The sequence below is a fragment of the Notamacropus eugenii genome, chromosome 5 (genome assembly GCF_028372415.1).
Source record: "Notamacropus eugenii isolate mMacEug1 chromosome 5, mMacEug1.pri_v2, whole genome shotgun sequence".
Classification (NCBI taxonomy): Eukaryota; Metazoa; Chordata; class Mammalia; order Diprotodontia; family Macropodidae; genus Notamacropus; species Notamacropus eugenii.
The window spans coordinates 10469833-10493110 of NC_092876.1; the positions used below are offsets into that span (position 1 = coordinate 10469833).

Here is a 23278-nt window from a genome sequence, read left to right on the forward strand (position 1 = left end):
CTGTGAACCTGGCCTACCATTGTGAATGAGGGCTGGTGGGAGATTAAGCCTACGGTCTGGGAAATGGATTGGCTATGGGACTTTGACTAAATCACTTAAAATCTCAATACTCTTGCTTATTCTAAATGTAAATGGTGCAGAAATGGTGGCGACCTGCATTGGTAGTAAGACCCTCCTTACCTAAATGATTCCATTATTAAAAACTATATTATTTCAAAATGAGTCATCAATGTTGCAAACATAAGTGAAATAATTATTTTGATTACTAGTAAAATAATAATCAGTTGAATAAAACTTTGACTATTACAAAGGAATTTTGTATTATCTTGTTTGCTTCATACAACAACACTGGGAATTCGGTGCCAAAATCATGCCCATTTTTCATTTGAGGCTGACAATGGTTAAGTGACTTGCTGAGAGACAAACCAACAGTAAGTGTCTGACACTGGATTTGAACTTCAATCTTCCAGATTCTACGACTAGTCTTCTATCCACTGTGAGACCTAGCTGCCTCATATATGTGCTTATATATTTATTCTACAGGCAATTTGGTATTGGCAACACCATTCTTGTAGAATGCCGTTTTGGTTGAAGAAAGAATCACTTCTTAACCTCCACCATTTCAAATACGTAGTAATAATATGTCAGTTTTACTTTGGAAATTTCTCTTAGGGTCACAAACAAGGTCAGTGAATCAAGAGAAATGTTAGATTATTTGGAAAAGAAGTCATGGAGGGTTCAGGGCAACTATGGATTTAAAACCAGTAGTATCAGAGTATCCTGTCTTCTAACCATGGTCCTTCACCTGACATAATCTTGGGATGACTAGAATTTTATCCACTATCGTTACCTACAGCAGCTAACTCTATTTTTCACCTAATAAACTAGAGTATATTGGGTAATCTAGTGCTATTTGTTGCTATGGCGCAGTATCACTTCACACGGCCCAGTGAGATGTATCCTTTTTCCCCATCTAGCTAAGTTATGGCCCATTTGATCCTGCTCTGAGGGACAAGGCCCAGTTTCCTTCCTTCTACCAGATGGCACCTCAAGACTCTTTCCTGCACTTGGGCATTGTAAAGCTACTGTTACATTTTGGCTGGACCTGGGTAGGTCTGATTGTCACAGATGACATGAGAGGTGAGGAATTCCTCTGGGACATGGGAGAAGAGTTGAGAAGGAACAAAGCCTGTGTGGCCTTCACAGAGAAGATCCCTGTCAGTGAGAGATGCCATGCAGAGTCCCAGGTGGAGTTCATGCCCAGAATTATGGCATCAACAGCCATGGTGATCATTATCCATGGTGATACTGATTCTCTGATGATCCTGAGATATTCTCAGCCACCTTTTTATGGAATTTGGAAGGTTTGGATTATCACATCACATTGGGATGTCACCATGAGACCCTTTGGTCATTATAATTACCCTTTTTATGGATCACTCATATTTTCACATCAGACAAGTGAGATTCCTGGTTTCAAACCTTTTCTCAGGACAGTTACCCCAATCAAATACCCAGGAGACATTTTCCTTAACAGTTTCTGGGTGTCTGCATTTGAGTGCCCAGATGTGCCAACCAAATTGGAGCAAGAAGACTGTTCCCTAAATGCTTCCTTGGAGATGCTGCCCTTGTACTATTTTGACATGACCATGTCTAGCCTCAGTTACTTGCTCTATAATGCTGTGTATGCTGTGGCCTGGGCTCTTCATGAAATGATTCATGCCAGAGCAGAAATGGGATCTATGAGAGATGAAGGGGACCTGGTGCCTCAGCCATGGCAGGTAATGTCCACTTTTTCTCTGGTGATGTCCATTGGTATCTATAGACTCACAAGTGGTCATTTTTGGTTTGCTACTTTCCTTGCATCCACATTTCTCTTACTTTTACTTGTCATGCCCCAGGCTCTCAAATGCACATTCCTTATTTCATGTGATTTTCTTAGTTAGGCTTCCTTTGTTTGCCTTAAAAGTCTGTTCACCAATGGAATTATAGATACACCACAATACTGAAGACTTAGCCATAAGTACAAAACATTGTTTTGATCGCTTTCTTCCTGAAGGGCTGTGTCTTCTCCTCAGAAATACAGGAAAGACTTTCTCAAGCCTGGTGCCTAGAAGAGTGCTTTGAATGTAGAATACATGTCAAATTGATTCTTAAAAAACAGTGTCCAAATTGTTAGATGCAGGAATGTGATGATACATAACTGTCCTCTTTATAATGAACTACTTCAGTTCTCTCAAGCTAATTCTCATTTTTTCTCATTCTATGTGCCTTAGAATGGGTCCTTATGCAGAACCCTTCTCAGTGCCAATCCCTGATGGAAATAAAATACAGACTTCCAAGAAATCACTCATCTTTCTGAGAAATGATAGTATCCTCACCTTTAAATACATGGAAAATTAACATCCTTATTTTAGCACATAAATTATTAATCTGTGGTCTACAGTTAGACACCACCCCCTAAGTGGTCCATAGATAATTTTCAGTAGGTCTGTGAATTTAGATGGTAAAAATTTGCATCTTTGTTTTTGTTAACTTTTAATTGAAATTTAATTTTTTTCCATCATAAGTTAAAAACAAAAAGAATTTGGAAAAATGTTAAGACATCATGTTTCAGAAGAATCCTATTCATTTCCTGAGTCCTACTCTGAAAGTTCATTAGAGTTTGTTGTGACTCAATTAAAAGAAAGTTCTTTACTGTAATCAATTAAAAAATAGTTTTAGAGATATTTTTTAAAAATCGCAAGTATATTCTAATGATTTCGCCAATAGAATATTGCCAAATTAGAAAAAAATTATAGTTAATCAAAAGAAAATGACATATTTACCTCATCTGACAATGCATGTCACATTATACTGCCGTAGTGCACCACCACCCTAACAGGAAGGGCATGATAATTTTTGCCATCAGTCCTATGAGATCAAGATTGGTCATTGCGTTGATAAACATTGCGATATAATTCAATGTTGTTTTCTTTTAAAATACCATTTTCTCTCTTTCTTTGCTGCTGCATCCCATGCAGTAGAGTTTGAACAGGGGTCACCTGTAAGGGGACAAGAACACATGCGGGAATAGAAGAGGGCACACAGACACCAAACTGTTCAAGGCATAGACTGAGCAGGCTCGGGAACAAGCGACTGCCCTGAGTCGCTTCAGGAGTCAACTTTTTCTTTGAAACTGATGTCATGGTTACATCCCAAGATAAGGAGCAAACATACATTTCTTGGGAGAGCACACAGATATACAGTGTATAACTTTGACGACCCTTACAATATTTTACTTTTACGACCCATTGTCCTGTCTTCATGGTATAGAATTCTATACAATTTCCTTAGGGGATATTCTGCCCAGCTGGGTTCCCAAGGAGGCATGCTTGACCTCACAGTCATGTTCCTACTGTTGCAGGAAACATATACCTCATATACAACTTTTGCTGCTTATGAGGCTAGTGAAATCAAGCTGCAGTAGGATGGAGTCCTGCACTTCACCCTATATTTCAGTTTGGGAACCATGAACCAGGATCATATGAATTCTGACATAATTCTTTGATATAGTGGGTCATTTTTTTCCACTTGGTGGCTCTGTTCTGTAACTTTTGAAACTGAAGTGCTCTAGGCACATGAGTTCAAACCCTGCCTCAAATACTTACTAGTCATGTGATCCTGGGCAAGTTGCCTAACCCTGTTTGCTTTACATCTTCATCTATAAAAATGTGACGGAGAAGTAAATAGCAAGCCAATCTAGCACCTTTGCCAAGAAAACCCACGGGCTAACAAAGGGTTGTGCGTGATTGAAATGACTGAAGAACAGTAAAGCTAGAAAGCTTTCATATGCAGGAGATGTAACCAACTGTGTATCTGCTGTCCAGTCTTGATAAGCATGCAGATACTCATATGCAGGAGGCAAATGAACACAATGCTTGTTTTGGCCATAGCAGCTTATGAAGACTGTTCGAGGCTTGTGGTGGTGATCATTTCTGTCAGTGCAAAAAATTCCAACATTAATGAAATAAATGGAACTCAGGAACTCCCGGTCCCTGTTATAGCAAAAGAAAAAAAAGCCTTCTTGGATCACTGAATGGGCACTGTTTTTCATGAATATCAACTTCTCCATAAGCATCTATTAATGTTTATTAAAATTCTTGTTCTCCATGCCTCATCCTCAATACAAGTTGAATGGATTCAGAGGCACACGTAGGAGTGAGAACCAGGGATGCTTGACACTGATGCCAGAATGATCCCTGGAGAATAGGAGTGGTCAGGGACTTAGAAGGAGAAAGTTTGAACCAGATTCTCCTTTGACCATTTACCTGAACACCTTCAGTATCACAAAATGGATGATTGGTTGAATGATTCCTGCTGGGATGTAATTTAATTTTATTTCTGAAACAAAATCAAGCATTTAATATATTCAAGTTAGCATGAGAGGGATGGTAGTAGTCTCATTCACTATCAGTCCCTGAGTTTCCTCCTAATCTAAATCCAACAAACAGAAGGACTTTTGAAAAGTTCATTCTATCACATAAAGCAACCCTCAGGCCTTGAGATTTCTACATGTACAATGATTTTTTTCCGTAAAGGGTGTGCTTAGAAAATGTTTGTTGTATAAGCCAATGAATGATTGAGTGAATGGATAAGTGAATATGCTTCTAGGCTTCCCTCCTGGACCATCAACCTTGGTCCTGCTTTTCCTTGACTGAGGACAGGAGAGAATGACTCAATTCTTTCCTCAAATAGATCCACTCATATCTGAGGAATATTTCCTTTAACAACACTGCTGGGGACCAGGTGGTTTCGGATGAGGAAAAGAATCCCGTGGCTAAATATGATATCGTGAACTTTGGGGCACTGTCTAATGATGAAGAAGTTCTTGTGAAAGTGGGACATTTTGTCCCCCAGTCTCTACTTGGTCAAGATTTTACGATTTGTGAGAAGAAGCTATACAAGAAGAGGATTGATTTGAAGGTCTGTACAAAAACTAAATGCCATTTGACTCCAATTCCTTTTATGCCATTCAGGTCATCGTTCATTCATTCAACCCATCCACTCCTACCGTAACTATTTCTCTTGTTTTTTTCTTTTTTAATATGGAAAATGCTTGGAAATAAAGGAGCAAATCATCATCATCATCATCATCATCATTTGAAATAAAAATGTACCAAGTACATATGTAAATAAGGAGGATGTTTGGCAACTTGCATTAGTCCAAAGGGTACAATAGCAACACCAGTTGAGGCAGCCCTAGGGGATAGAGAGCTGACTTAGGTGTCAGAAAGAGAAGGGTTCAATTTCTGCTTCTGACATTGACAGACTCCGAGACTCTGGGCAAGTCATTTAACTTCTCAGTGCTCCAGAGAACTCTAGAGTCTCCTGATCTAGGGCCAGTCTCTATAGGCTGAGGAAATTTCTTCACTAGGATTTCCTATAATAATGAAATCACAGATTTGGCTCACTCATTTTCTCTCTTCCTCAATCTGTACAATAAATATCATTGCTATACAAAAGATTGGTGCATTCTCACTAAAGAGGAAGAAGAGGATTAATCCACTGTCTTGAGCTCATGAAATTGTGGAGATAATATGCAAACAACATGCAATGATTCTCCAGTCACTCAAACAGTTTAGAATCTCCCTGGTTGTATTATGATGTAGGCTATAAATTTCCATCATGATTTATTCTTGACGAAACCAAGACACTTTGTAGTGACCAACACAATCCATGAATCACATGCTTTTGAATTTCGCAAAGGGGCAAATTTAAGCTCACCAGCGTAGTTTACAGAGGACACCTGCATTCCTTCGTAAAAAGGGAAATGTTTCCCTGCAGAATTGAAGCGCCAGCCTCATTCTCAATGATCTTTCAATGAATGACAGCAGTGACTCACTAGTCACATTTTTCACTTCCTCCAACGCTATAAGAGGTTGTTCATGTAGATCTGGTGGTTTGAACTCACCGAAGGGGACAGGGTATTCTTTCAACATCTCCTGATTTATCTCAGGCTTCCAATTCCCACTCATCATCACTGTTATATTCTTTAGAATCTCAAATCATTTCCCATGAAAGATAGATTCCCACATAGTTTATGCTGTCTATAGTTATTTAAATGGTATTTCATTTTCTTTCTTGTGCTGCTGGACTTCAAGTGGATTTTTTTATATATCCCACAGCTTTGATAAAGTTCTTAATTATTTAAAATGCCTGTTTATTTGGATTTCTCAGATTCTGCAAAGATATCATACCATCTGCAATAAATGACAATTTTGTTTCTTCATTATCTATCCTGATTTCTTTCATGTCTTTTTCTTCTGTTATTGTTATACCTAATTTAAGAAATTTTCTAACACTTTCATTGAAAGTTTTGAGTCCCAAACTCTATCCTTTCCTCTCTCCTCTTGCCTTTTCCTGAGATGGTAAGCAATCAGATATAGGTTATACATATGCAATTATGTAAAACATTTCCATATTAGTCATTTTATACAAGACCTGAATAAAAAAAAGAAAAGGAAAAGGAAAATAGCATGTTTCAGTCTGTATTTAATCAAAGTGAGACCTTTCTCTGGAAGTGGATAGTATGTTTCATCATTGGTCCTTTGGACTTGTCTTAGATCATCGTGTTGCTTAAAATAGTTTAGTTACTCAGGTTTTCATTGAACGATATTGCTGTTACAGTGTACAACATTGTCTTAATTCTGTTCACTTCACTATGCTTCGGATTATGTAAGCTTTTCCAGGTTTTGCTGAAATCATCCTGCTTATCATTCCTTCCAACACAATAATCTTCCATTGCAATCATTATAGCTAACATTTCTGGTATAGTACTCAATAGTGTTTGTGATAAGAAGTATTATTGTATCACTCTTAATTATTTCCTGCATTTTCCTTACTTTCTCATTTGATTATTCATCTCCATCTTAATCTTTTTCAGGAATTCCTGTGACATTACGTACAATTCAAATATTTCTTTGAGTTTTTGCTTCTAGCTATTTAGACATTTCTATCTTTTTCCAAGTTTGTATCTTGATCTTCTCTATTACCAAACTATCTTTTAATAATCAAGTCCTTTCTGTTGTTTGCTCATATTCTAACCCTAGTTTCTTCACTTAATGTTAATGTTTGCTTCTACATCTGAAGTGGAGGGTGGGGAGGGCTCTCACAAACTTTAGGGTTTTTATGTTGCTGTTTTCAGAGCTAATTCTGGGAGGTCAATAACTCTTCCAAGGTGGAATGATCCAATGAGAAGTATAATCACTGTTTTCTAGGTCTATGCTGTGGTCTTTACCACAAAAGGGACCTTGTTCCACTGCAGATACAAATTCTCTCCTCTTGGAACTGGAAATATCACCAGTTGCCCTGTTCTCCTTGAGTCACAAGTTCTAGTGCTTTTTTTCTGCTTGGAACAAATTTCAAGGTTCCTTCTCTTTTGTGAGGGACCACAAACACTCTTCTCCATTTTAAAACTGTTATAAGAGCCCCCACTCCCATGTAGTCACAAATACTAGTACTCCTCATTACCCTGAAACTTGCTTAAACTTAATATCAGCCATTGCATTCAATGTCACAAAACATTATCTCTTTTTGATCACTTGGCTGATGCCCTTATCATCTGTGGGCTGTGGGCTGAGGGCAACTGTAGCTGCTGATGCCACCATTACAGCTGCCTCCAAGGCCCACTGCTGGTATTTCTATGGCACACACTGTGCCCTGGGCTGACCACCATCCTAGCATCACAGACATTTGCTATTCAATTCCTTTATTTTCTTGGACAAGAAAAAATGTTTCACTCCAACTTCCTGTTGGCTCAATTGCTCTGGAATTTGATTTGAGGGATTATTTTAAAGCTGTTTCAAGGAAAATGTTAAGAGTGTTCAACTGAGTTCCTACCTGTAGTCTCCCACCTCAACAAATGTTTCTTAATTAAACACTGTGTAAATTTCCCTATGCTAGATACCACATATTTAATGTTAAAAAAGCATCTTTCTCATTAAAGAAAGGAACCAAATGAAGAATAAAAATTCTTTAAGAATCACATCAAGAACATCTTTTAACACTCTCAACTAGTATCACTAACTAATGTAGAAGCAAAACTTCCACTCTACAAGAACAGAACCAGGTCCTGATACATTCTCTTTCCTTGATACTTCCTAGACCCTCCAGGCTGTGTGCACTGAGAACTGTGGATTCGGATTGAGGAAAATTGCCCTGGAAGGACAGCCAGTCTGCTGCTTTGACTGTGCTCAGTGCCCAGAGGGAGAGATTTCCAACCAGAAGGGTGAGTACTTTTGCATAATTCTCAAGTTGCAAATCTGGGAGACTAGAAGAATGATCATATTTTCCATAGAAATAGGGAAGGCTATGAAGAGTAGTGGTACCTTAGGGTTGTCATGATTTACACTTCTGTCATTATTAGTGACACCTGTTAATAGTTTTGCTATCTTTCTTTGTGAACTGGTTATTCATATCTTTCAAGCACTCATCTATTGGGGAAAGATCTCCTTTTTCTACCAGCTCTTTCCCAATTACTAACAGACATATTATAAGGTCCAGAACTCCCCTGGCTTAGTTACCCTCTGCCTTCCCCATAACCATAGGGCCTTCTTTTTGATATGAAAAGGAGATACCAAAGATCACCAGAATGATTATAGGTACCAATTTAATCAATCATCATGAACACTTAAAAAACAGGGGCAATCTTCAGTCTGAGTTGGCATCCAAATAGTTCAGTGGATCTTCACACTCCCCCCAAAACCGAAAAATTCTCCAGGGTAATTATAGAAAATAGACAAAGGGAGGAGGAGCTAGAGAGTGTATCAATATCATTGGTGGATATTTTTGTTTTTCTACTTTGTAACGAGCTTGGGCATTAAGCCAATGTTATGCCCAACTGTAAGTTTGTGCATTGATCATGTACTGGTAATATATGTATCGTAATATTTTTGTTATGGCTCTTATAGGTCATAGTATCTGAGTTTTGGCTCAGTACTAAGCTACGATTCAGTATCTAAGTTACGATTTGTTAAGAGGCCAAAATATTCAGACTTTCACCTTTCACAGTTTCTTTTTTTAATGGCTTTTCACTTCATACTGTGTTTTTTTAAAGGGGAACGAAGGGATTAAATGACTTGCCCAACATCCTACAGCCAGTAAGTGTGTCAAGTGCCTAAGGCCAGCTTTGAGCTCAGGTCCTTCTGATTCCAGGGCCAGTGCTCCACTCATGAGCTACCTACCTGACTCACTTCACACTGTATGTTATGGCTTTTCTCTAATCAGTATGCCAAAGCACCCCTGCAATGCCACACATACATTCTTTCTGAAAATCTTCCACAAGGTCCCTGGGGTAGCTTTCTACTAAGTTGTTGTGATCCTTTTTGGATAGAGCTAGGATGACACCATCTGTAATCACAAACCACATAAAGCAATATAAGCACAGATAGGAAAAATTTTGACCAATAAGAAAACAATGACAATAGTTACAATTTCCTTCTATCCCACCCCTAGGGAGGTGAAGGAAGAACTCCTGGCATTTGGGGATTAATAGATAAACTGAATTTCTGAATTTAATTTAAAACAAGCCATCTGAGTTTCTGAACTAGATTCATAGACAAACTGCTTGGACTGTTTTACAATGTATTGGAGGTGACTGAGAATAGTTTCAATTACAGAATGAGATAAGAATAATTTGATCTTCTCAATTTTCTCCATTTTTGTCAAGGGGGACCTTGTACAGTGATGATCATCAACCCATCCTCAATGTCCATTTAATTAGCAAATGCCATCTTGGAATCCAGATATCCCATGTGATTGTCTGATCTCTGGATCCCTGGATCTTTCCTTGGGGCAGTCTGCAAAATATCTTGTCCTTAGGGGCAACTCTTCAGTAGAATTGTTTTTCTGGTTCCAGGTGACTTGTAGATATTTCTTAGATGTTTCTGCTGTTTTTTTTTTTCAATTTTGTATTGTATTTTTATTTACTTTGTCAAGCATTTCCAAATTACATTTTAATCTTGTGTATTCAGGTTTCAGGCAGGAGTTTTTTTGGGGGGCAACTCTGTCCTATACTTTTGCAATGGACTCTTAATTGGCCTCCCAACCTCCAATCTGTTTCTTTCTCCAATCTCTCCTCCACCCAGTGGCCAAACTGAATTTTCTTAGGAACAGATCTGACCATATCACTTCTTTACTCCACAAACTCCTAATGTCACGAAAGTCCCTTCTCCCTCTTGCATCTAGGACAAACTACTACCTAGAGGCAATTTCTTTTCATCCCTTGAGAATCTGGCTCCAACTTCTTTCTGGCCTTTGTATACATCATTACTTCCATTCCCACACCTAATTAAAAGATTCCTCTTTCTATTCTTCTCTTACATGTCACTCCATCTTCCATGGAGCCTTTGTAATGACTCTTTTCTAATCTTGAAAGGGACTCAGTCCTCACCTCCATCTTATAAAATCCTTCACTTCCTTGAGCGAAGGTTAAGACCAGCCTTCCTTTTTTATTATATAATTTATTTATTTTTAGTTCTCAACATTCACTTCCACAAGAATTTGAATTCAAAATTTGCTCCCCATCTCTCTCTACCCCCACCCTAGAACAGCATGCACCTCATCCACCCCTTCCTCCAGTCTGTTCTCCCTTCTATTACCCACACTTCTTCCATTCCACTTCCCCTCTATTTTCCTGTAGGGCAAAATAGATTTCTATACTCCATTACTTGTATATCTTAATTCCAGTTCCATGCTAAAACGATTTTTAACATTCACTATTAAAGCTTTGAGTTTCATACTCTCCCTCCCTCCCCATCCACCCTCAGTGAGATAACAAGCAGGTCAATACAGGTTATATATGTGCAACAATGCACAGTACTTCCATAATAGTTATGTTGTAAAAGACTAACCACATTTCCCTCTCTCCTATCCTGCCTTCCATTTATTCCATTCTCTCTCTTGACCTGTCCTCCTCCAATATCTTTTGCTTCTGATTATCCCTTTTCCCAATATACTGTCCCTTCTATTATTTTTCCTCTCCTATCCATTTCCCCCTCGCCTTCCTACAGGGTAAAATAGATTTCCATATCCAATTCAGTGTGTGTAATTTCCTCCTTAAGCCAAATTCCATGAGAGCAAGGCTCACTTATTTCCTTTCATCTCCCTCCTTTTCTCCTCCATTGTAAAAACTCTTTCTGATTTCCTACATTCTACTGCTTCCTTTCTCTCACTCCTAGTACATTCCATTCAACAGTAAATTTTATTTTTTTAGGTATTCTCTCTTCATATTCAACTCGCCCTGTGCCCTTTATGTGTGTAGGTATGTGTATATATACATATACATGTATATGTATATATACACATACCCACACACACACATACACCCATGTATATATGTTCATATTCAAACCTGCACATATATAATACACACATACATACATACCCATACACATTATGTATATATGTATATGTATATGTATATGTATATGTATATGTATATGTATATGTATATATTCCCTCTGACTTCCCTAGTACTGAAAAAGGTCTTATGAGTTACAAATAATACCTTTCCATGTAAGGATGTAAACAGTTCAACTTTAATGAGTCCCTTAAGTCTTCTCTTTCCTGTTTACCTTTTCATGTTTCTCTTGATTCTTGTACTTGAGAGTCAAATTTTCTCTTCAGATCTGGCCTTTTTAACAAGAAGGCTTAGAAGTCCTCTATTTAGATGATTCTTGGTTTTAATCCTATCTCCTTTGACCTCTGGAATATAATATTCCAAGCCCTTTGATCCCTTAGTATAGAAGCTGCTAAATCCTATGTGATCCTGATTGTATTTACACCATACTTGAATTGTTTCTTTCTAGCTGCTTGTAATATTTTCTACTTGACCTGGGAATTCTGGAATTTGACTACAATATTCCTAGGAGTTTTCCTTTGGGGATCTCTCTCAGGAGATGATTGGTGGATTTTTTCCATTTCTATTTTACCCTCTGGGTGTAGAATATCAGGGCAGTTTTCCTTGATAATTTCTTGGAAGATGAAGTGTAGGATCCTTTTTGATCATGGTTTTCAGGTAGATCAATAATTTTTAAATTATCTCTTCTGGATCTATTTTCCATGTCAGTTGTTTTTCAAATTAGATATTTTACATTGTCTTCTATTTTTTCTTTCTTTTGGTTTTGTCTTATAATTTTTTGGTTTCTCCTAAAGTCATTAGCTTCCATCTGCCCCATTCTAATTTTTAAAGAACTGTTTTCTTCAGTGATCCTTTGAACCTCCTTTTCCATTTGGCTACTTCTGCTTTTTAAAGCCTTCTTCTCCTCATTGGCTTTTTGGACCTCTTTTGCCATTTGGCTTAGTTTATTTTTAAGGTGATATTTTCTTCAGCATTTTTTTGTGTCTCATTTAGCAAGCTTTTCATGATTTTCTTGCATCACTCTCATTTCTCTTCCCAATTTTTCCTGTCCCTCTCTTACTTGATTTTCAAAATGTATTTTGAGCTATTCCATGGCCTGATATCATTTCATATTTTTTTGAAGGTTTATGATGTAGAAGCCTTGACTTTGATATCTTCCTCTGATAGTGTGCTTTGTTCTTCTTCATCTGAAAGGATGGAAGATAATATCTGTTCAGCAAGAAAGTAATCTTCTATAGTCTTATTTTCCCCCCTTTTGGGGGCATTTCCCCAGCAGTTACTTGACTTTTGAGTCCTTCATCAAGTGGAGGGTATACTCCAGGGATTTGTAATTTCTCAGTTCCTCCAACGTAGTATAATCAAGGGAGAAGAGTTTGCTCCTCTTCTGGCCTGTGCTCTGGTCTGAAAGCAACCACAAGTACTCTTTTCTGCCCTGCATCTACAAGTAGGATTCCCTCTCCAGAGCCTCCACCAGCTCCACCATGCCAGTGCTCCTCCTTACCCCAGGATCACCACTCAGAACTGATACCCAGATAGGCTGCTCAATTGCCCCAGGGCTTTAGGTTGAGGGCTTCAAAAGTGGATTCTGCTACTGCAGTGGCTGCTGCCACCCTGGGGCTGGGGCTTTCACTCTGGTGAAAGAGCTTTCTTACTGATCTTTGAAGCTGTCTTTGGTGTTTGTGGGTTGAGAAATCTGGGAACCACAGTTGCTACCTGTGATTCCACACCTTGAAGCATGTTCCAGTCCTGTCCCTGTCATGTGACCCAGATTGGGCTGCACTCTGCCCTGAGCCAAGTTTGATAGACCCTTCCTGTCAGCTTTCCAGGCTGTCTTAGGCTGGAAATCTCTTTCACTCTGTCATTTTGTGGCTTCTCCTGTTCTAGAATTGGTTTAGATTCATTTTTACAGGTCTATTATGGGTTATGGGGGGAGAGTTAGAGCAGTTCAGTCTTTCTACTCCTGTATCTTGGCTCTGCCCCCCTCTGCTAATTTTTTTTTTTTTTACAAAACAGATCTCGGTACAAATTTAGTACAGTCTCATAAATTTTCCTTATTGTGAAAACCAGCTCAAACTGTAGAGTTCTGATCTTAAAAATAGAGTTATAAGGGAGAATATAAAGTTAGGAACTCAGAGTTTGCTTGAAGCTTCAGAAAATTTTATTTTATTTTACATGCCCCATTAGAATCATTTACATTTGCCATACAGAATTGTGTGATCTTGTTACTTTCTCAGACTTTTCCACCCTGATTCCAATTGTTTTAGGAGGGATCAGATGCTATTGGGGATCTAATCCTGCATGTGAAAACATAAGGAGCATCATTCTTGCAGGTAGAAGCTTTCCACCCCAGGGTTCAATAGTTACACAAATTAATTTACTTAAAAGAGGCTGACTTTACTCCAATCATAATAAAAATGAAAACTTGGGAGAATCCTTAAGTAGTTAATTCCAAAACAGGGCATATCAGTAAATTGTTTATAAGAAAACATATTTGTACCACCAGATACATAGTATAAATACACGTTATTTCCAAATTATTAATGAACTTGTATGAAATTGATTTTTCCATTAAAATAACACAAATATTCCATAAATTACATCCCTCTAAAAAAACTTATTACAATGAAAATCTCTTCCCCAAACCAAAAGGAAGAAGTTTCTGATTTAGTTTAAGCAGTTAATAGAACAACAGTTAGGTCCCTCAGTCAGTTGTACCAATACCCAATTATATTCTTACATCATGTTGAAAAATTTAAGGACCTTATATTATCTTTGCCTGTTTACTTCCATATTATTCTGAAAGAGTGAGCTATTTCAGGATAGGAATTACCAAGCTGATGACAGACCTGAGTATGAATTTACCTACTTATTTGATACTTGGAATTACAGTACCTTCAGATTTAAAACAGCTAGTTCTTATGTACTTGCATTGTCCTCATATCTTTTACTGACCATTTGCTCTAATCAAAAACAAATTGTTATGAAAGGAAAAAGCAGGGACATGATTATGCCAAAATATTTCTGTTTTATTTGTCAGATCTTGAAGCACTCTTTATTGTTCCCTACTATCCCTACCAAAAGAGTCAGTGAATACTACAAAAAGTAATTTTAAAGATCATATAAAGTAAAAGAAAAGCGAAAATCAGCACAACTGATCTATACATTGACAGAGTTTGAAAAAAATGCAATGTAAACCACTTGTGGAACTCCCACTTTTTTAAATGGGTAGGATATTTCTGTTTTATGCCTTTTTTCATCCTGTCTCTGTTTTTATAATCTAACAACATGCAATTTTGATTTTTTTTACTGTTGTTTGCATTTATCTGTTATATTATCTTGTTATATTAAGGGTGTATATTGTTTTATTTATATCAGTTCTTCTAGATGTTTCCACACGTCCCTCTATTTATAACTTTTGCATTCTTTTTATAAAATAAATTTTATTTATGTTTTTCTTATATGACTGAAATTCTCCCTGTAATCTTCTGATTCTTTCTCCAAGAGAACCATCCCATATAATAGGATTTTAAGACCAAAAAAGAAAAGAATAAAATGCAACAAATCATCAGCATAGCTGATCAATGTATTTAAAAAGTCTAACATATGGACAAAGTATAACACTTGTGGGCTTCCACTGTCTGTCAAAAAAAAGTTGGAGTAACCATGCCTTTTCATGTCTCAATACTCTCTCATGATCATCAAAAGATAACATAAAAACTCCCAGGTCTTGTCTCATTAGATTACTTCTAGGACCCCTGATGATGATAGAGTTCAGAGTAGACACATGCATCATTTCCTAGTATTAGAATATAACCAGTCTATCCTTGTTTAGTCCTTGCATAATTTTTTATTCTTTTTTTCTCAGTTGCTAGCTTAGAACTTCAAAGTTTCTTCTGTTTTTTCCTCAAGAATGCTTGACAGTTCCCCATTTCATTAAAGGTCAATTTTGCCCCCATAGGAAGACACTCAGTTCTGCAGATTAAGTTCTTCTTTGCCTTCTGAATATAAATATTCCAACATATTATTGGAACATATATTCCAATATATATTATATTCCAATTTCTCTGCTCTTTAACGTGTCTACTGAATTATCTGTGTACCTGGTTGTCCCTTCAGCACTTGAATTCTTTCTTTCAAGCTCCTTGTAGCATTTCTTTTTTTGACCCAGATGCCCTAGACATTTGCTATGATGTTTGGGGAACTTAACATTTTGGCTTTTTTTTTTTTTTCAGAAGATGACTTTGCTTTACTGCTGGACTCAGAGTTAAATTGCTACCAAACTTATTCCTATGAATATGTGACCAATATCTACACTTTGGAATGCCATCCCCTGGGTATAGGCTCTGTTTATTTCTCTACCCTAGAGCTGTGTCTCCAGACTCAGTGATTGGTGACAAATTTGCCAAATGACTCCTATTGCTGACCAAAGCTCCAATAGGAATTTTGGAGTATCCTAAATGGGCCTGTGAATTCCTCTTGCCTTAGCACCCACCCAGATTCTACTTGCACATTGGAGTGCTCCACATGGTGTACTCATAGTTAGATCCCATCCACAGTATCTACTGGCCTCTACTTCCTCATCCTATTCCAGTGTCTGCTTAAAAGTGACTCTCTGTGACTTTTGCTTGGACTACTACTTCAGGATCCAGTCTGTTGCATTTTCTTGATCTGTTTGGAGAGGTTTGGGGCAGGAATGAGTAGAGCTACTCTGTACTGCTTTTTGTTATTTCTTCCACATTCATAATTTATTATGGTACTATCTTATTACATTAATGTGACAATATTTAACTATTTCCCACTTAATGGGCATCTCTCCACTTTGTTTCTAATTATCGACTACCATAAAAATATGTTGCTAGAAATCTTTTGGTGCATATGAGAACATTCTATCATTGGACTCCCTTGAGTACAAAGCTAGCAAGGGGTTCTCTGGGTCAGGTGGTATGGATATTTTAGTCATTTTATTTCCCTAATTCTAAATTGTTTGCCAAAATGATTGTATTAACTTACTCTCTCAATGTCACACTAGTGTGCCTACCTGCCAACAGCCTCTCCAGCACCAACGATTCCCAACTTACAACTCCCCTGACAATTTATAGGAGGTTATGGAAACCTTGGGCTTGTTTTAATTGAGATTTTTTCCATTGTTAGTGATTTAGTGCAGTTTTGTATAATTATTAATTGTATGCAACTCTTTTAAGACCTGATTGGTCATATTCCTTTTCCATTCATTTATTTGGGACTGATTTTTTGATATGTTTGAGAGTGTGAAGGTGTGTATAAGTACATATATGTGTGTATGTGTGTGTATGTGTACACACACAAACATACACACATACTTGTATATGTATCTGTGTGTATATATTTGGTGTGTATGTGTGTGTATACTTAAATTCTTTCCATAGAAGACTTAGGAATCTCAGGTCACCAAGTGTAAGAAAAGAAGGAATCTGTCCTAGACAGAAGTCATGATCAGGCTGGTATCAATGATTTCCTGTGTTGTTTGTTTGTTTTTTTTATTGTTCTGTCTAAGGGTATTTATAGGTGTATTTGAGTTCTGATTGGTGATTGAGTATCTAATCTTACAATTTAAGCAATCTATATGAGTTAAGATAATTAGCAACTGTTTATCAGTGGTTAACAAGATTTGGCATACTCATGTCATTGACAGGTACTTCTTTCTTGGTTTGGGGACACAAACATAAAATCTGAGAAACAATTATTAAATAACTTTTATGTGCCAGGCATGATGCTTAGTGTCACAGATACTATTAACAAAAACTGCATTCATTAGTAGTTGCTTACCAGTTGTTTACCAGTAGCTGTTTACTCATATCATTGCAAGACTATGCCCCTCAGGCACATATCTTATCAGACAAAAGCAGCCCACATAACAATTCATAGATCATGAAATGGAGGTTTAAAATAAGTTAGAGGTCTTTATGTTAAGGTAATTTGCTTATTTCCATTATATCCCTTCAACTTTACCTCCTTTCGTTGTTTACCTTCATGTTTTAGATCTTAAATTTTTACATTTTATTGAGTTCTGTATAATATTCCTTTGATACTTTGATTGTCATATTATCACAACTCTAACTTAACTTTGGTTGTCATTTTCATTAACTTAGCATAGCCTAACCATGAGTCCTAAGTATTCCTCTAACTTTTAAAGTTATTTTTAATTTCTTTCTCATATGCTTGATGATTCTCTAGGATTTTCAAAGTAAACCATCATTTTATTAACAAATAGGGATAGTTTTATTTTCTTTTTTACTCTTTTTACAGATTTAATTTTAATTTTAGTTTCTCATCATATTGCTATTGCTTGTGTTGCTAGAAGTATAAAAAATAATAATGAGGAGAGGCAACATTCTTGCTTTAACTCTGATATTTTTGGGGAATAGTGTTAGCATATTCCATTATGTATGATGCTTGCTTTTGTTTTTAGAGATACATGTTTATAATAATAGAAGACCATTCTCTACACATACTTTGTAGGTGTTTTTAGAAAAATGGTCTTATAATAATTCTACTGATTAGATGCAATATAAATGAAATTGAGAAAACCACATGTGAGTGAAAGAGGGTAAGTGAACTAAGTTCTAATTAATTTCATTTGCCCTTGATCCGTGTGCATTTTTGAAAAGAAATCTCTTCATGGCCTCTCTATTATTATTGTTTTCTTATCATTCCTTTCTCTCCTTGAACATGGTCATGATTTTGGCTCAGGCTTGTCTCACCTCTTACCTTGTCTTGGTAAATTGTAATAACTGGCCTTCCTTCTCTTTCTTTCAGTGTTACCCACTCCAAAGTCATTAAACTAGTCATCCTTGGTTCTCACACAATTCAGAGTGAACCTACTCCTCAAGCCTTATCTTATATTAGTCCCCTTCTCGAGATCTTCTTTCCATCCAAACTGTACTATTATCAAACTGTACACCAAATTTCACTTTCTTTCCCTTACTTCTGTTACTTTGCACAAGCTTTGCTTCCTGTCTACAACACAATGCTTCCCATCACTATCTGCTGACATCTTCATCTTCCCTCATAGTGCATGTAATTTCCTATTACTAAACCTTGCCCAGTTGATTGTCTTCCCCTAATCTATTCACTTTCAGTTTACACATTTGGCTACATGTTGAATCTCATGAGAAAAGTGAGCACAAGATCCTTGAAGGTAGGAACTGTTGTGCATTTTTACGTTTTCCCCTCACTGTCTAGTACAAGGCTTTGGACATAATGGATTTACAACACTTTTTTCTGTTTGCTGCAGGTATGGACAATTGTGTGAAGTGCCCAGAAGATCAATATCCAAACAGGGAGAAGGACCAGTGTCTCCCAAAGGTAGTGACCTTCCTCAGTGTCCAAGAACCTTTGGGATGGACTCTGACCTGCATGGCTCTCTCCTTCTCTCTCCTCACAGTTTTCATCCTCATTGTCTTTGTGAAGCATCAGGATACTCCCATCGTCAAGGCCAACAACCGTGTTCTCAGCTACATTCTTCTTATCTCTCTCATCTTTTGCTTTCTCTGTTCTTTGCTTTTCATTGGTCGTCCTACCACAGCAACCTGCTTTCTTCAGCAAACAATATTTGGAATTGTGTTCACCATGGCAATTTCCTCTATTTTAGCCAAAACCATCATGGTGGTTCTTGCATTTAAGGCCACAAGACCAGGCAGCAGGATGAGGATGTGGATGCAGCCTAAGGTGTCCAATTTTCTAGTCTTTCTTTGCTCTGTGATCCAAGTGATTCTCTGCGGGATCTGGCTGGGGACCTCACCTCCCTTCTTAGGTGCAGACACTCACTCTGAACCTGGACACATCATCATTGAGTGTAAGGAGGGCTCTGCCATTGCGTTCTATTGTGTCCTTGGCTACATGGGCATCCTGGCCCTGGGCAGCTTCATGGTGGCTTTCCTGGTCAGGAACCTTCCTGACACCTTCAATGAAGCCAAGCTCATCACCTTTAGCATGCTGGTCTTCTGCAGTGTGTGGATCTCTTTCCTCCCCACATACCAGAGTTCCAAGGGGAAGGCCATGGTGGCTGTGGAAGTTTTTGCCATCTTGGCCTCCAGTGCTGGGTTACTGGGCTGCATCTTTATTCCCAAGTGCTATGTCATTCTGCTAAGGCCAGAGAGAAACACTCTGGAATGGTTAAGGAATAAAGCAGATTCCAGATCCAGGAACTTAACCCTAGAGGCTCTTCCAAGGGCATGAGAAATACTGGATAAATTATCAATGCTAGCTCAAGTAATTGTTATTTAATATCTTGGAAATATTTGCCACTTGCTCTGTTTTATTCGTTAGTTTCTCTTTCTTACCTTTGCACTGGTCTTAATGGAATAGCAACCTTGAGAGGTAGCCCTCATATGTGAAAATGTGATCACCAAGGACTTTGTTCCCTTCATTCCTTGTGTTCTGGACATCCTTAGTATCTTCTAATCTTACTGTTTGCTAGCTAACCACCCTCATCACCATCCACACCTGGATGAATTTCTTCATCCTTTCTTCCCTGAGTTCCTGACCTATAGACACTCCCTCCGTCCTGCCTCTGACTTCATTTAAAGGACTGAATTCCATCCAAAGTGATTTTTTTTCTATTCTGTTCTACAGCTCTAAATGCCAGCAGAGTTCCCTACTATCCTTATCACACTAGTAGCCCAGCTATCTCCAGACGTCAGATGTCACTTGTTATAGAACCTTCAATAGAGAAAGACCCTGTCCTGAAACAAGAAGCATACCATGTTCTGCTGTGTATCATACTTCATTTGCTCTTGGCTTATGTTCCTTGAGAGAAGGGACTTTTTTTCTTTGTCTTTGTATCTCTAGCACCAAGCAGCATGTCTTGCCCACAATGGGCATTTACCAAAAATTTTATGGGTTGGTATGAATTTGATTGATTTATCTTATAGGATCATAGTGCTGGAATGGAACATAGAGGTCATCTAATCCCACATCTTCATTTTATCAATGAGGAAACTGAATCCCAGAGAAGTGAAGTGTTTTTTGCCTAACACCGAGTATAAGGCAGAGCCCAGGATTTGAATCCAGGGTGTCCTACAAAAAAGTCATCAAACATCTTAGTTTACTATGTCACTACTCTAACTTATTGCTTCACGTTAATTTCATGAATACATTGACCCCAGATTATAATGAAAATGTTAAGTTTTCTTTTCAGCCTTTGCCAATGTTCTTAATGGAATAGCAACCTTTAGACATGGCCCTTATATTTGAAAATTTAATAATTGATGGTTTTGTTCCCTTCACTCTGTGAGTTCTGGACATCTTTGGCATCTCCTAGGGCATTCTGCTTGCTAGTTATACACCCTCACTACCCTCTACCATCAACTCAGTGTCTTCATCACCTCTTGCCTGTATTCCTGACCTATAGAGGCTCCCTCCCTCCTGCATCTGTCTTCATTTTAATTACTCAATTCCTTTCAAAAGTCATTTTCCTATTATGTTTCCCAGCTCTAAATGCCAGTACAGTCTCCCACTGGCCTTATCCAACTAATAGCTGGCCATCCCAACCTAAGACAGATGTCAAGTGGCACAACTTACAGAACCTGAATTAGACCCTGCCCTGAAACAAGTTTACAATACTCTGCTTCATTTGCACTTGCCTTATGTTCCATAGTATGGTATTAGCTTCTTGAGTAAAAGGCCTGCTTTTTTTCCTTTTTCTTTGTATTTCCAGCACCAAGCAGAATGTCTTGCCCACAGGAAGCATTTACCAAATGTTTTATGAATTAATATACATTTAATTGATTTATCTTATAGGATCATAGTGCTAAAATGGAACATAGAGGTCATCTAATTCAACATCTTCATTTTATCAATGAGGAAACTGAGTCTCAGAGAGGTCAAGTGTTTTTGCCTGAGGTCATATACCAACAAAAGAAAAAGTCAGGATTTGAATCTAGGTTCTCCCACAAAAAATGCTGTCACTCATCTCAGTGTACTATCTCATCCCTCTGTTTTATTTCTTCATTTAAATGCTCTGAATGCATATTCCCAGAATTATAATGAGAAGTGAGAATGGCATGTATTTTGATTGTCCTTGCCACTGAGCTGCTTTTTTAATTCATTATCTATTTTTCAAAATGAGTCATATGTTAGAATACAGACACTCTCACTGCTCAGCCTCACACACCTCACACACTCTAGATCTCAGGTTCTATTTTGCCCATTGTCTCAATCTTAATGGGGACCACATGAGGATTAGCTCCCCCAATTAGACATGAGATATGAGTTCAGGTCATAGTGGAGATCATTCTCCTCAAATACTATCAATTTTATATTCAGCAGCATTCAGGATTAAGTAGAAGGCTAGAGACTTGATTCTTGAGGTCAAAACCAGGGATCAAGTCAAATTTGGTGCCCAAGTAATTATCAGAAATTTTTAACATGGGTGAAAAACTGCTGTTATTAGTGATAGTACTAGAGGATGGAGGATGGGAATTCTCTAATAGGACAGCCAGTACAGCTACAAGTAGTGCTACATTAGGAGAAAGAGTAAAAACATAACCTAGGATAGGCTTACTAGGATGGGACCCTGGGGATTTCTATGGGTAGTTATGCTACTGAGTGGCTGACAGAGGTCCGCAAACTGAGACTTGAAATTGACAGTATGCCAGAGGAGAAAACATTCTTTCCAATCCCAGAGAAAACACATTCTCCATCCTATGTTGTTTTGCTGGGGCAAAGCGTCATATATCTTACGCTACTTATGTGCTTGTTCAATGTGGTCTTAGCCTTCTGAATTCTGATTCTAAGGATTCCTAATCAGAACCATGATCACATGACTGCTCGATAAAGTGTGGAGCCCTTTGCCTCATTCTTGTCTCCATGTCACCACAGAGGTCATACCTTAACACCTTTCCAGTGACATAGCCTACACTTTTCATTCATTTTAACTTCTCATTTGATTCAGTGGAATGCATCATTCACTTCTTCTAGAATTAGTATGAAATGAGTCTAAGTATAAGCCCAATTATCTCCAAGTTTTTGGCCTTGAGGTCTTTGTAAGCATGAATCCTAATGAGAGTCATCAGTTCCAAGAACCACATTCCTTCTTCACAACAGTGAAGGCACCCAAACAGAAGGATTTAGGAGGCAGAAGGCAAGATACCCAAGCAAAATGAGCTCTCCAAACAGAACTTTCTAAACAATGATTTTTTTAGAATATGCTTTATCAAATTATGAGCAAGATAACCAACAAAATGTGACAGTAAGACATCTTTCTATGAGAGGAGAGCTTGGAAGGGCAGAAAGATAGGTCTGTAGGTACTAGGATGGGGATGGCAAGAAGTCCTTTATTCACTAATGCGAGTGGAAGGAACAACAGTGGCAGTGCTACTGTCAGTGGCAGTGATCACTTAGCACCCAGAGATCATAAAGATTATGAAGAGTTTAGGTAAACACCTTGTCATAAAGAGATGATAGTGTACACTGTTAACCCTGGAGACAGGACTAGGCACATTTTGGCAGTCCTTTTACCCAGTATTTAGTCCTGGTTCTTAATTCCAGAATGAAGAGGAATACTTGCATCTTGTGATGATGTAATATCAGAGGCCCTATGTGGTCAAGGACCAGAGTATGGACCAGCAGGAATATGACCAGAAGCCTACCAAGATTATACAACTTTAGAAGCACTGAAAGTATAGGTCCCCAGATCAAACTATAGAACTTCAGCTTACCTCCCTACCCCCAAGACGAATAGAGTTCAACTGTGACATAAAGTATAAAGTGATGAAATTCCTTGGAAAATGAAGAAACATGAGAGAGAGAGAGAGAGAAAGAGAGAGAGAGAGCTGAGTGTAAAATTTTCTTTGATAATGGAAACTTAAGACACAAACTTAGAATAACACCTACAAG

General features: G+C 37.9%; 1 protein-coding gene across 1 annotated transcript in view; it reads left to right on the forward strand.

Annotated features, from left to right (window-relative positions):
* Positions 1–19618, forward strand: part of LOC140507324 (vomeronasal type-2 receptor 26-like) — a 37343-nt gene extending 17725 nt beyond the window's left edge. The window contains exons 3-6 of the mRNA XM_072615438.1: positions 978–1781; positions 4738–4965; positions 8146–8269; positions 18675–19618. Coding sequence (XP_072471539.1) covers positions 978–1781; positions 4738–4965; positions 8146–8269; positions 18675–19618 — 2100 coding nt within the window. The remainder of the gene's footprint in view (positions 1–977; positions 1782–4737; positions 4966–8145; positions 8270–18674) is intronic.
* The last annotated feature ends 3660 nt before the right edge of the window (positions 19619–23278 follow it).